The sequence below is a fragment of the Streptopelia decaocto genome (assembly GCF_964273445.1).
Source record: "Streptopelia decaocto genome assembly, chromosome: 8".
Lineage (NCBI taxonomy): Eukaryota > Metazoa > Chordata > Aves > Columbiformes > Columbidae > Streptopelia > Streptopelia decaocto.
This window is the reverse complement of record NC_138662.1, coordinates 21985324-21998484: the sequence shown is the minus strand read 5'-3', so window position 1 is coordinate 21998484 and position 13161 is coordinate 21985324. Positions and strand designations below refer to the sequence as shown.

Below are 13161 nucleotides of genomic sequence, written 5' to 3'. Positions count from 1 at the left end.
CGGGACTGCGAGGAGGTGCTGGAATAGCAGGGGTGGACCCGTTCGCCTTCTGCTGGGTACAGGTTTGCAGGGTTATTTGTAGGAGAATTTCTGCCATGGCCTTTGGGCTCGAGCAGGGTTTGTGAGCGAGGCTGCGTGGCTGTGCCGCGTCCCGCTGCCTGCCCGGGCCAGCCCCGCTCCGCAGTGCCGCTGGGCTCCCTGCCCCGGGCTCGTGGCTGTGGCACAGGGGGGTGCGAAGGCCACGCTGATCTCTGGTGTGCTCTATGGGTGCACAACAACTGCAGCACGCTCCTGCAGCGATGGGAGCAGCAACCCAAGCGTCTGCAGCGGCCGTCCCCGCGGTGGTGACAGCGGCGCGGGCAGATGTCCCCATCCCGCAGAACCGTCCGGGGCTGCTCTGCCGAGGTGGGAATGTTCTGTGTCAGTGCTGCGGGACGGCATGTGCAGTGCTGCTGGTTAAACCCTGACGGTATCTGCTCTCCTCGAGAAGAGCCCGTGCCAGCGCGCTCGAGGCAGAGAGACGAGCCGCGGTTTCCGGAGCCAGCCTGCTGCTGCCTCAGCTGGGGCTGCCGGAGATCTTACCATCTGCGGGTCTCTTTGTGTAAGGTTTTGCGGAGCTGCAGACAGACATGACAGACCTGACCAAGGAGTTAAATCGCAGCCAGGGGATCCCGTTCCTGGAGTACAAGCACTTTGTCACCCGGACCTTCTTCCCCAAAGTAAGGCAGCACCGCGCTTCATGGGCAGCCGATAGCTCCCGGGTCCTCCCTAACCGCATCAGGGCCCTTCTTTCCCTCTGCTAAAGGCCTATTATAGTGTAACAAAACCATTCCACTGTTATATATTTAGTTGTCATGTATTTCAACCTCAATTATCATCAAAAGTGGAGCCGCAGCTCCTGGGGTGTAAGGGAGGTCGGGTTTGCTGGCACAGGACGGGAGCGCGGCGGCACGGTCCCGGGAGCAGCTCTGGCTGCCCTGCGATGCCCTGCACGCCCTCTTCTGAAAGCACACTAAGTGCTGGGGGTTGGCCCTTCCCCAGGGCCCATGGCACCCCAGTGTCATCTCCCTCCGTTCGGCGGGGGCCGGGGCTGAGGAACGTTCCATGCAGTGTGCCACCAGGCATTCCCGGCGGCTCTGCCCGTCCGCAGGAGCCCGCTGGATCAGAGATGCATAGAATGCCAGGATGTCTCTGTCTCCCTTTCCTCTGCTCTGCCGCAGGCGGGCGCGCGGTGCTCCCAGTCAGAGGCCCCGGGTGCCCAGTCCCGCTCTGTCTGCCCAGGCTCCGCTGTGGCTGCAGCAGACGCGCCGGTGCCGTAATTCCCATCGCCGGCTGCTCCGCCGTGTTGCTCTGCGCCCTCAACAGCGGCTGTATTTCACCCCTGAGGCAGCTGCATTTCAGTGCTGAGGAGTGAGATGATGATTTATGGCTGCGGAGTGTTTCATTAGTAGTTATTACTCAGGTTTTTAAGTCATCCAGTCTCTATATATCTGCACGCTAGAGTCTTGAAGGTTCAGGCTGCTATGTGAATGTTAGAGACTTAAACATTTTTCCCATCTGTTTCAAAAGTTACATATGTTAAATCACCCAGTACTGCTCTATTTTGACTTTTAGTCTTCTATAACGCTTTCTCTTCTGGGATTTTTCTAGCTGTCAGGTTAGTCTATTTGCAGTCTCCCTACCCTAACAGCCTCGTGTCTGCGCAGACATCTGCCTCCCCCCGTTCTTGTGGTGTTTGCTCATTCAGGAGGCTCTTGCAAAGCATTTAAAGGCTTCGCAAACCACACCAGCGCGTTTCTGCATGCTGGGTGGTCCTCGTGCCGCTGACACGGCACTCTGCCTGGTTCTCGGGCGGTGCGCGCACACGCGGAGGTCCCGGTGCCGCCGCCGCCCCGTAACGCTGTGCTTGCTCGCAGTGTTCCTCGCTCTACGAGGAGTGCTACGTCCTGCCGGCCCCGCAGCTCGGCTCCCCGGTGGGCGCCCAGGTCCAGGAGACGCACCCGCTGCTGGTGGGGGAGTGGAAAGTGAGTAACCCACTAACCAAACGCCTGCTCGGGTGGTTGCTAACCAGACTGGCGTGTGCTGACAGTGCCGCGCGTTTTCTTGTGGTGCCGGGGGGATGCTTTTGCTCAGAACAATTAGCACAGAGCAGCATCGGCTCAGCTTTGGCTGGTCGCAGAAGGCAGCTCTGTGGATCATTTCTCACACGCAGGAGTCCTGGCCCGGGATCCTCCCGGGCTCTGCCGTGGGCTTTTCTCGTGAGTGCACCGTGTTGTGTGTCGCTTCGGTGCCACACGCAGTGCGATTCCTCCCGCGAAGGGGCTCAGTGAAAGCTGCTCGTGTCCCAGAGCTGGGCGTCGCGTGGACAGGGTTGGAACTGAAGACTCAGAGTCACTCTGCTCTGGTTTGCCCATATCCATGTCATAGCGGGGAGCCCAGAACTGGCCCCAGAGCTCCAGGTGTCCTCCCAAGTGCTGAGCAGAGAGGAGTGGTCACTGTCCTGTCACTGCCCCTCTGGCCAGGCTGCTGCTGCTCCAGGCGCAGCTGCGGTCGTGCCCTCACCAGGAAAGGCTTGAGCCAAGCAGAGGGAGTGAAGTGTCTGAGCAGGTAGCTCTGCGTTCAGCAGGGGCATCTGGCAGGCAGGAAGGGTAAAAGCTGGAGGGAAACAACACGGAGGGTATTTCTCACTCTGTTTTCTGCATTTTTCTTCAGATCCCTGAGAACTGCAGACCCAACATGGAAGAAGGAATCTCACTGTTCTCCACCTTGCTCAACAACAGGCACTTTCTCATTGTGTTCGTCCACGCTCTGGAGCAACAGAAGGACTTTGCTGTTAGGGACAGGTATGAGCTTCAGAATCAAAGACCTGGCAGCCGGAGGAGACTGATTTATTCCTCACCTGTGAATAATCCAGCCGGTGCCTGGAGCTCTGCATTTCAATTGAAGGTTGAGTTATACTTGCCTCCCACTTTTCTGTTAGAAACCGATGGCCATAAACCTCGGTCATCCTGAAGAGCACCAGCAGGGTGACTGCTTGTGTTTGTGTCCCTGGACACGTGGGTCACCAGTGGGAGGGTGCAGGCTGACCCCAGGTCCTGCAGCAGTGAAAGGGGGGTTGAAGTTTTAACACCTTTGAGAAGGCTCATGAAAATTGTCTGAAATGCTGCCTTTGTGTTTTGGGTTTTTTTAGCACCAGTTGGTGGTTTAGTCCTGTTAATTGGTGCTGGAGCCATAGACAATTCTGTGTTTCAGATGTAACCTGGCCTCCCTGCTCACTATCGCATTACACGGGAAACTGGAGTATTACACCAGTATCATGAAGGACCTCTTGGTGGATCTAATAGATGCATCAGCTTCCAAAAACCCCAAGTTGATGCTGAGGAGAACGGAGTCCGTGGTGGAGAAGATGCTCACCAACTGGATGTCCATCTGCATGTACAGCTATCTCAGAGTAAGAGAACCAGATCACTGCGTGCAGCGGTGATGGGGGGCACGGGTGACAGCTGGGGACAGGAATGGTCACTGACAGCTGATGAGCTCCAGTGCATTGAAAGGTCCAAGTGTGGAAAAGCAACCTGAAGTTCAGTTGCGTTTCCGCTTCTGCCTGGGGATGTGGTGAATGAGGCTGTGTCAGGCTTTCCTGAGGCCCGAGCACAAAGAACATTTTCACCACGCCTGGAGAGAGCTGTGGGGGAGCTGAAAAGTAACCAGAACGGCTTGAGGTTTTGGAAACGGCTCCAGTTATGTGTTGTTCTCTCTGACCAGCTTGCGCAGCCGCACTGGTGGTCGCCAGCGGGTTCGGCATCGTCTGGCCCGGGCGCGGAGCCCCGGCTGCGGGGGCCGGTGCTGCGGGGGCCGGTGCTGCGGGGGCCGGTGCTGCCGGGCTGCCCTGTCCCGGTGCCATGCGCACGGGGCTCCCGGCGCAGGGGTGTCCTCGTGGTCCCAGGCTGGCCGGGCGGTCGGGGAGGAGAGGGGGTGTGTGTCCCAGAAGCCTGAGTGTCTCCCAACGGTAACGAAAGGAATATATTTGGCATCTGAGAGCACATCAGCAGTCCATCTGCTCAGTGCTTTATCTCCAACATTTGCCAATTCTGCTTGGAGTTTCCCAGAAGAATTGAGCAATAACTTAATTGATTCCATGGCAGTTAATTGGAGGACACCCCATTATAGCCACAGGGGAGAGCCTGGAAAAAAAGACTTTGAAAAATCTCTTTTCCCAAAGTGTTTGCTGTAGGCACAGAAGCAATGCTGCATTGTCCTCATACGTATCGTAATGTCTTCTGATCCCAGCTGATGAGCACTTTTTGTCCTAAGGCCCATGGTTTTGTAGTTCATAATCTTTCATTTTAGCTCACATAATTAGCCAGTATAATGAAGGAGAAGTTAAAGGAGCCAATGTGGATGGCTGTGCCCATGCAGCACAACTATCCAGCCTGTAGGAGCAGAAAAGACTGAATTAGTGCATTTTTTTTAATCTTCATTTTTTGTGCCTGTAGTTAAACCATTGGAGAAAAAAAGTGCTGAGCTCTCCTTTTGGAGAGTGGAGACCACATGTGAGGCATCTGATCCAGCTCTGGTTTGTGCTAAAAATGGACATTGTGCAAGAAGGCTTTCTTGGGGAAAAGGAGAAAAAAAGAGGAAAGAGAGTTGGGTCTTATCACGCGGGCCTGAAGCCTTGGGCACATTACAGAGCTAATTGAGGCTGACGAGCTCCGGGAGCGTTGGCGTGCTGCCCTGCCCGGGCGGTGCCCGTCACCCCGGGCTCGTCCAGGGCCGGTGACACGGGCAGTGCCGGGGCTGGGGGCCGTTCCTGCAGGCAGGGCGGTGCGGCCGGTGCTGGTGCGGCCGTGGCCGGAGGCCGGAGGGCAGGGTGTGCGGGGAGCGGGGCTGTGGGGTGGCCGTGGCCACAGAGCAGAGCTGGGGGGCCACCCCCAAACCTGCATTTCCAGCCGCTGGTGTATTCTGGTCCCTGGCAGGGTGACGTCGCACCGGGGCTCAGCCCCATCTTGCTCACATGCTCGGCCTGGAGCTCTGGCGGTGAGGCCGTCGCGGCACGTTCTGCCGCAGCCCGTTTCCCACCTTGGAAAAGCAAACGGTTTCTGTACTAGTGCATAAGAAAGAGTTGGTTTCCAAGAGGCTTCCACATGGCGGGTGCTCAGCAGGGAGGGATGAGGGGGACCTGATGGAGGAGAAACCATGCTGCCTGCGGAAATACAGCTGAGGAACAGCAGTGATCAGGCAGAAATGTCCGGAGAGCCCTCGGAGCGTGCCGGGCGACACGAGCTCGGCTGCGCAGGGCGCGGGGCTCTCGCTGCGGGCGGCAGAGCTGGGACCTGCCGCGCTGCGGTCAGACCCAGGCACCTCCGCAGCGCGCTGGATGCCGCTCAGCGCCGTGATGTGAACGCTAGCGATAGTCAGACGCCTCCCGTGTGCCTCGCGTTCCTCTGGAGCAAACTCTTGTTGCCCTCTGAGAGGCGTTTCCTGGGTAAAAAAGCAGGCTGCCCGCCTGCCCGTAGCACTGCTCTGTCAGACGTGTGATGATGGGTCTGGTTTTCATTCCCGAATTATCCCCATTAATCACAACGTCTATTCGAAACAGCTGCTGCGAAGGTCCCTGCCGTCGTGCAGTGGAAAAATTCCAAGTGCTTGTATTTTCCCTTGTAAGTCAGCGCTACATGCTCAAAACATTTGTTTCGTATTAAAGCTCTGCCTAACAGTCCGTCCATTTGTGTTTTGGGGGAAGATGATTTGAAGGAGCTGTCTTCGGCTGGGCAGGACCGCGGCCCCGCTCTCATGGCCAGGATGTGCCGGGCCCGGGGGCGCTGCCGGCGCTGCCGCGGGTTCGGCTCGGGCGCCGCTCGTACTGCGTGCAGAGCAAACCTGCAGCATCGGCACCGCCGCCGCGCATCTCTGCCTGAGAATAGTGGATAAAATGAGCCATGCCTGTGTTTTCTGCTACAGCTTTGATGAAAAACGCTGAAAAAAAGAAAACCCTCCCCATGAGGTACCATGTTGCTGCTGTGCCTGTTCCCTAACGGGATCAGGGCACGAGGAGTTAAAGGAACATTAAGGTCCTGGAATTCAGCTTTTAGGTCGAGTCCAAGCTTCCAAAACTTTGCGTGGGAGATGGAGCTGAGGTTTGGTTCTTCACAGAATGTAAATAGATAATCATCCCCAAACTAGCAGGCACTTGGGATAAGCAGCTGTTTTCTGTGCTTTTCCCACCCCAGCCTCACCAAGGCGTTTTGGAAGCGCCTGTTCCGTGTTCCTGGGAGGACATCTCTTAACGACTTGTCAGCCTTGTTAATAGGGCAGCAACATGTGAATCCGCTCTGTGCGCTCAACCTTTCTTTTTCCCAGGCATATAAAACGCGAGCCCTCCCACGCGCACCATGCGTGAAGCAGCTCAAGTCATGCCAGCCTGAGCTGTGCTTTCCATTACTGCAGTTATTTCAGTGCCCTGGGTAGCTTTAAGGGCCCATAACAGTTCAGTCAAAAATGAAAATGAAGTCTCATTAAAATACATTCACAATAGGAGGAAAAAAGGCCCCAGACTGTGTTTTTTTAAGTATTTTTTTGTCCTGAATCAGCACTGATCTCTTCTAGTTAAACTTCCTTTCTCCCAACTAGCCAAGTCCAAAGACAGTTTTGATTCGTTTCCAGATGAGTTTTACGAACAATGCTTGTGGTTTCCAAGTTTGCCATTTTATCTCTAGTCTGTGCCTGCCAGCCCGTCTTTCCCCTCTTTGAAACTTGCTGTCTGATTAGCGCTTTTGCAGATTTCCATAACATCCCACAGTTCCTGAGCCCGAAAGCCAGAACAGAAATAGCATCTCGCGGGCGCAGCGCTGTCGTCGTGTCCTGCACGGTTATTTCCGGCTGGTGCTGCTCCTTCCCACGGCGGCAGCTCCGCAGCGCTCCCCGGGGCTGCCCCAGCGCCGCAGCCTCGCGCAGCCCGGCCCGGTCGCAGGGCTGCAGGGCTCCCGCTCATGCAGCCTGTGCTGGTCGCAGGGCTGCAGGGCTCCCGCTCGCACAGCCCGGCCCGGTCGCAGGGCTGCAGGGCTCCCGCTCGCGCAGCCCGGGCCGGTCACAGGGCTGCAGGGCTCCCGCTCGCGCAGCCCGGCCCGGTCGCAGGGCTGCAGGGCTCCCATCTGAGCAGGACTCGCGCTTCCATCTGGCTGTGCCGGCAGCGGCGTCGCTGCTGGCAGCCCCTCGCCTCTCGCTCGCAGCCAGAGCTGCCCACGGGGACAGGGCAGGCTCCAAACCCCCGAATTCAGCCCGGTTTTGTGCCTGTGTGTGCTCACACACCCCGACACAGAGTCCCTGCTCAGCAGAGCCAGCGTCAGGGTTTGTCACGGCCGGGCAGGGGCATCGCCGCCGGTCACCTCGCTGTTTGGGGCGGCCGGTGCTGCAGCGGGGGCTGTGCCAGCACCGTCCCCTCAACTCCTGTCTTGTCCTCCTGCCCATGGCTCAGAACTCACTCCTCTGTGTGTCCTCTGACACTTTCTGTCCCCAATCCTCCACCTCTCCGCGTCCCCACGGCCTCACGTCTGTCTGTGCTTTCCAGCCGCGGTTGCCTTTCTCGGTTGCAGCGCGGCAGCTCGGCGCTGCGCCGGTTCGCGCCGCGTGCACGGCGGAGCGCGGCGGGTCGGCGTGGCACCCGCAGAGGGCCGGGGAGCGTCCCCGTGCCCTGGCAGCGCGGAGCGGCTGCGCTGTCGGCGCAGATGGCGCCTGCCCACCCACAGCCCGGCTGTAGCGGCTTATCGGCAACTGCGCTGAATGCAGCCGAATCAAAATCGACATCAAACTAATTGCTTTAGCAATTATAAGGCAATTAAAATAAAAGAATCACCAAGTCTTAATTAAGAAGCAGATTGAACAGGATTTAGCAGCTCCTAGCTGAGAAATATCAAAATCACTCGATATCTGTTGTCTCGAGTAGGATTTCAGATGGCAGGAATGTTTGTGCACCGTGTGTGATGCTCAGAAAGTACAGAAATGTGCAGTAATTTGCACTTGCCTCGTTGGAAGGAAATGGCACATGAACGGTGGGGAGAATGGGACGTACTCCAGTACTGAAAAGTTTCTTAAGAAAATAGCTTATGTTTGACTTGCACGTCAGCGCAGCAGACAGAAGTGGATCAGAAATCTGGCATTAAACCATGTAGCTGAACTGCATCGCACATAGCTGGGCCCTGTTATGCTTTTTGTTTTCATTGCAGCAGTGTCACGATTCACCTCTCCTGCAAGATGCAGGGTGATGGATGTGAGGAGGTAAATGTCGTGTTTTTTCTGCGGCGTGGGAACAGGCGCTGGCCCCGATCTCCGCGCTCCGCTGCGATGGGGCCGTGCTGTGCTGTGAGCAGCGTGGCGCTGGCTCCCCGCGCCGCGGGCACACGCGGCGGGCTGGCTTCCACGGCGCTCAATGGAAACCGCGCAGCGCAGCGAGGAGTTGGCTGATGCCTTCATGAGAAAGCCGGGCACCAAATAGCTCTGTAGACCTGGATTTTTGTGCACATCAGCCCCATCCTCATGATGCTGAGCGAGTCTGTTGTGCAGCATGCACTGTCAGATTGAAGGAAGCGTCTCTGTACTGGAGCGTGCCAGATTCTCCCCGAAGTTCATGTGTAATTTCACATGTAAATTAATGCACATTTGTGTTTTGCTGAGCATCGTGCATGCACGTACACTCTCAGCACAGAGACATATGTCCAGAGCTCCTGAGCAGCTCTGCCTGCGGGCAGCAGGCCTGGCACAGCCCGCGGTGGCCATCACAGCCCGCGGTGGCCATCACAGCCCATGGTGGCCATCACAGCCCGCGGTGGCCATCACAGCCCGCAGTGGCAAGCACAGCCCGCGGTGGCCATCACAGCCCGCAGTGGCAAGCACAGCCCGCAGTGGCCGTCACAGCCCATGGTGGCCAGCACAGCCCGCAGTGGCAATCACAGCCCGCGCTGGCAAGCACAGCCCTGCAGCGCTTGCTGCACAACTTGGACGGGCTGTGCTGGTGCTGACAATCACGGCTCACCCTCACCGAAAGTCGCCCGCGGCTGTTGTCGGCTGTTATGTCCTCTTTCCCATCTGCGCTGTCACATTGCCACAAGTCTGAAAACGTCTGAGCAGCCTCAAGGAGAAGCTGGTGGGAGGGGGGGTGACGGCACGGAGCAGTCCTGCACGGGTCCCGTGTCCCGCTGCACCTCGGTGTCCCTGCAGAGCCTGTCCCCACTGTTGCCACCACCAGCTCTGGTTTTCTTACCTGCTCTTTCCTTCCTGCAGGAGACCGTCGGGGAGCCCTTCTTCCTGCTGATCTGTGCCATCAAGCAGCAGATCAACAAGGGCTCCATCGACGCCATCACGGGGAAGGCGCGGTACACGCTGAACGAGGAGTGGCTCCTGCGGGAGAACATCGAGGCCAAGCCCAGGGTGAGTGCCCCGGCGCGGGCTGGCGTTGCGTGTCCCGGCAGGGCGGTTGTGCAAACAGCTGAGTCGATACTTGTGCAGGTGCAATAGCTGTGTATATGATACACCTGCCTAAGCACACGACTGCAGAACAAGGCTTGTGATGTTGGTTTGCACGTCCATCCCTTGTGGGTCACCTGAGTACCTCAGGTTAGGGGCAGAGGGAGGTGAGAAAACTTGTTGTGCTGTAGTCGGAGAGTTAAAGCAACACGTTTACCGTTCCCAGCAAAGGAGCGTCTTCAGGAGGGGCGGAAGGCGCTGGCTGCGACGCTGCGGGCTCTGCGCAGGCTGCTGCAAAGCGGTGCTGCAAGCGGTGCTGGGAGCGGCTCCCGGGGAGCAGGGCAGGCCGGGCTGTGCGTGTGAAGGGCGCCGCTCCCCCGTGCCTGACACAGAATTCACAGAATTCAGCAAACGCCTTTCCAGGGCCTGGGTCAAATCGTGCTTTCAGTTCCCTGGCATGAATCGACCGGCTGCGGTGCGGTGCGGGTTACCCCAGATGTGCATCTCCATAACTCAGAGCAGGTTCAGGCTCCACATCCTCTGCGGATTCCTGTTACCAACTGACCTGTAAACGTACAGCACAGAGTGAGAGGGGTTAGCAGCAGGGCGCAGAGTGTTGGCTTTCTCGGCAGAAACAGTAACTTCATAAGTCTGAGCAGGAGAGATGCGACTGCTTCCTGCTTCGTTTGCAAGAAGATGAACAAAAGCGAACAGGGGATGTTGGAGGAAGGAGAGCAATGTGGGGTTAGTGCTAACTCACTGCCAGTCCCCCCCACTGCCAGTAGCTGAACTCTGCTTTAAAAAACACCTGCACAATACACAATGTGAAAAAAACATCTTTATTTAGTGCTATGGAAAAAATTGGACTTCATCCGTGCATTCACATTGTTCTCATGGTCAAGGATGCCAAGCCTGTGTCCTGTACTTCAAAGCAGAGTTTGCAGAGTGGCCTCCGGGCTGTGAAAACCCCCGCTGTAAATGCCACATGCAGCTGCTTGCTGCAGGATGGCTCCGGGGCTGTGTCTGCCGCCAGGCGAAGCTCAGCGTTGTCCTGGGCTCGGGCGCGCCGCGCAGGACTCGAGCAGAGGCAGCGCGGGGGCTGTCCCAGCGCAAGGCCAGAGGAGGAGGAGGCCACGCTGGTGCCGTTGGGGTCTGCACGGCTCGCGAGGGGAGGGGGCGCCTGGGAGGGCGGTTTGTAGGAGTCACTCTCACTGCCCTGCGGCTTTTCTGCGGCACCTGTAGCAGTATCTGGGCATCCCCCCTCGCAGCCGCGTGTCCGGCTGTTCAGGGTGTTCTCAGCAGGCTCCTGGGGTGCTGGGGGTTGGCTCCAGCGCTGCTGCAGACCCAGCCTGCCGCGCTTAAAGCTGCTTGAAACAAAAGAGCTGAGCCCATTGCGTCGGGGAGAGGCCGAGCGCCGAGCCCTGGCAGTCCCATTTGTCACCTGAGCTGAGGTGACTGGTGATGGGGTGACCTCTCCTCCTGCCCCCAAGGTGGTCTCTGTGTGTCAGGGCTGAGGCCCATTAGAGAGGCAGCCGTGGGGAGGCCGTGGCCTTGCTGCCTGCGTCCTCCTGGCTCCATCAACAAACAGGGGCCTTCAGCCTCCGAGGGCTGTAAATCAGCGCCCTTCGCTAGCGGGAAAGCACAGGGAGCTGCATTTGTTCAGCCTGATCCCCAGCAGCGCGGGGCCCAGCGCGCAGCAGCGGGAGCTGCGGGTGCAGCAGCCTGCGCGGTCCGGGGAGCCGGCAGAGCCGGGCAGGTCACCCCAACCCAGCTCTGTCCGCAGAACCTCAACGTCTCCTTCCAAGGCTGCGGGATGGACTCCCTGAGCGTCAGGGCCATGGACACGGACACGCTCAGCCAAGTGAAGGAGAAGATTCTGGAGGCCTTCTGCAAGAACGTGCCCTACTCCCAGTGGCCAAGGGTGGAAGACGTCGACCTCGGTAAGGAGCAGATGCGTTGGACCGGCCGGTCCTTACAGCCGGAGGAAGCGGCTGATGTTGTGCGGTTGCTCTCGGTGTCTGTCCGAGGGCAGCGGGTGAGGCAGCGCTGGCGAGAGAGCAGCCGTCGAGGCAGCCTTGTTCTGAGGGTGGTCTGCAGGGGATGCGACCAGATCCTTGTGGGCAGGAGGGAGCCAGGTAACAGGAAAGACGCTTTAGGAGAGCCCGAGCTGAGCAAAGGGATGCTGGGACTTGCACCCTTTAAAGCCCATAGTCTTAACCCCAAAACAGGGACGCTCTGAGCCTGCACGTGCCTTGTCAATACATGTCTCAGCATAAGCAGCTGTAAGGGAGCCCATGGACTCCTGTCCTGCCACAGATGCAGGTCTGTCGTTTATCTACCCAGTGCTCAACTTCTCATCCTGAAATTCAATAAGGATCCCAGCCCAGTGCTGGTGAGAGGAGCCCGTGCTGCCAGTGGTGCCCCCGTGCCCCGCAGCGGGCCCTGGAGACCCTGGCCCGCGCACGTCCCTCCCCGGCGGGTGTCACCTCTCCCTCCTCTGTGCGCAGAGTGGTTCGCCACCAGCACCGACAGCTACATCCTGCGGGACCTGGACGACACCTCGGTGGTGGAGGACGGCAGGAAGAAGCTGAACACATTAGCACATTACAAGGTAATCCTGGCAGGCTGCGGGAAAGCTTTGCTTCCTCGGAGCCTGCCTGGCCCCAGGGGCGAGCTGCGGTTCCCCTCCGAAAACAGGATTATCAGGAACAGGCAGGGAGGTTGCCATAGCTCCGCCAGAGCTTCCGGGGAATAGACATCTGCCCTGGCGAGAAGCTCGTTAATATTGCAACACACTGAAACTAATTAAACACTCTTCATGCAAAACAAGTTATTACTGACAACAGAAAGAGGAGGAAAAAAGCTCCTATTCCCAACGGCCACCAGCTTAGCTGATTAGTATCACTCTGCTCTTGATCCGTGCTCCTGCTGAAATCACGGGCACAGTTGTCGCTGCCAGCTCTGAGAGCAGGGGCGGGGATGCCATCGAGGAGCAGAGGCCAAAGGGTGGGGAAATGTGGCAAATCAAATTGTTTTCTTGACCATTTTTCCTTTTAAAATTAAATGAAACCAGAAGTTCTTCTATGATTTCCATATTCCTGAGTATGCCTGGGAGCACAATCCTCACTGGTCTGTAGCAGTGCACGGAAAATCAAAACCGGAGCTGAGTACTTATTAATATGATGATTAGTGTAGCAGCCGTGCTGCAGAGCCGCGGCGCTGGCCCGGCACCCGCAGCACGGAGCCGTGGCACCGGCCCCGCGGTGCCGGCCGTGCGCGCTCCTCCCCTTCCAGGGAAGGCAGAACACACCTGCGTAACGCTCCGTCCTCTTCAGAATACCTGGTGTCGACATCCAAAATGTATCTTGGATACACAGATTTGCCTGATTCCTGTCAGATTTGAGAATCTCACTGTCTTGCATTTGCATTTTAAAGACCATTTCCATGTAGGGCAGTGGCGTCACTGACGGTTTCCAGGCTGGGGAGGGAGCAGGGCAGGCACGGAGGATGTTGAGCAGTGATTGCACCAGTGTCCCTGTGCACCAGTGTCCCGGGGTCTCCGTGGGGCCGTCTGTGGCTCCGTGGGAGGCACCTTTAAGCCCTGTCCTCAGCATCTGCTTTTCCTTCCTCCGCAGATCCCCGAAGGGGCGTCCCTGGCCATGAGTTTGTCGGACAAGAAGGACAGCACGCTGAGCAGAGGTA

The 13161-nt window shown here is 57.9% G+C and overlaps 1 protein-coding gene across 1 annotated transcript in view; it reads left to right on the top strand.

Annotated features, from left to right (window-relative positions):
- Positions 1-13161, top strand: part of PLXND1 (plexin D1) — a 75853-nt gene that overhangs the window by 51235 nt on the left and 11457 nt on the right. Inside the window, exons 22-29 of the mRNA XM_082059726.1 lie at positions 607-719; positions 1917-2024; positions 2713-2843; positions 3253-3451; positions 9277-9423; positions 11243-11399; positions 11967-12070; positions 13095-13158. Of these exons, the coding sequence (XP_081915852.1) occupies positions 607-719; positions 1917-2024; positions 2713-2843; positions 3253-3451; positions 9277-9423; positions 11243-11399; positions 11967-12070; positions 13095-13158 (1023 nt within the window). The remainder of the gene's footprint in view (positions 1-606; positions 720-1916; positions 2025-2712; positions 2844-3252; positions 3452-9276; positions 9424-11242; positions 11400-11966; positions 12071-13094; positions 13159-13161) is intronic.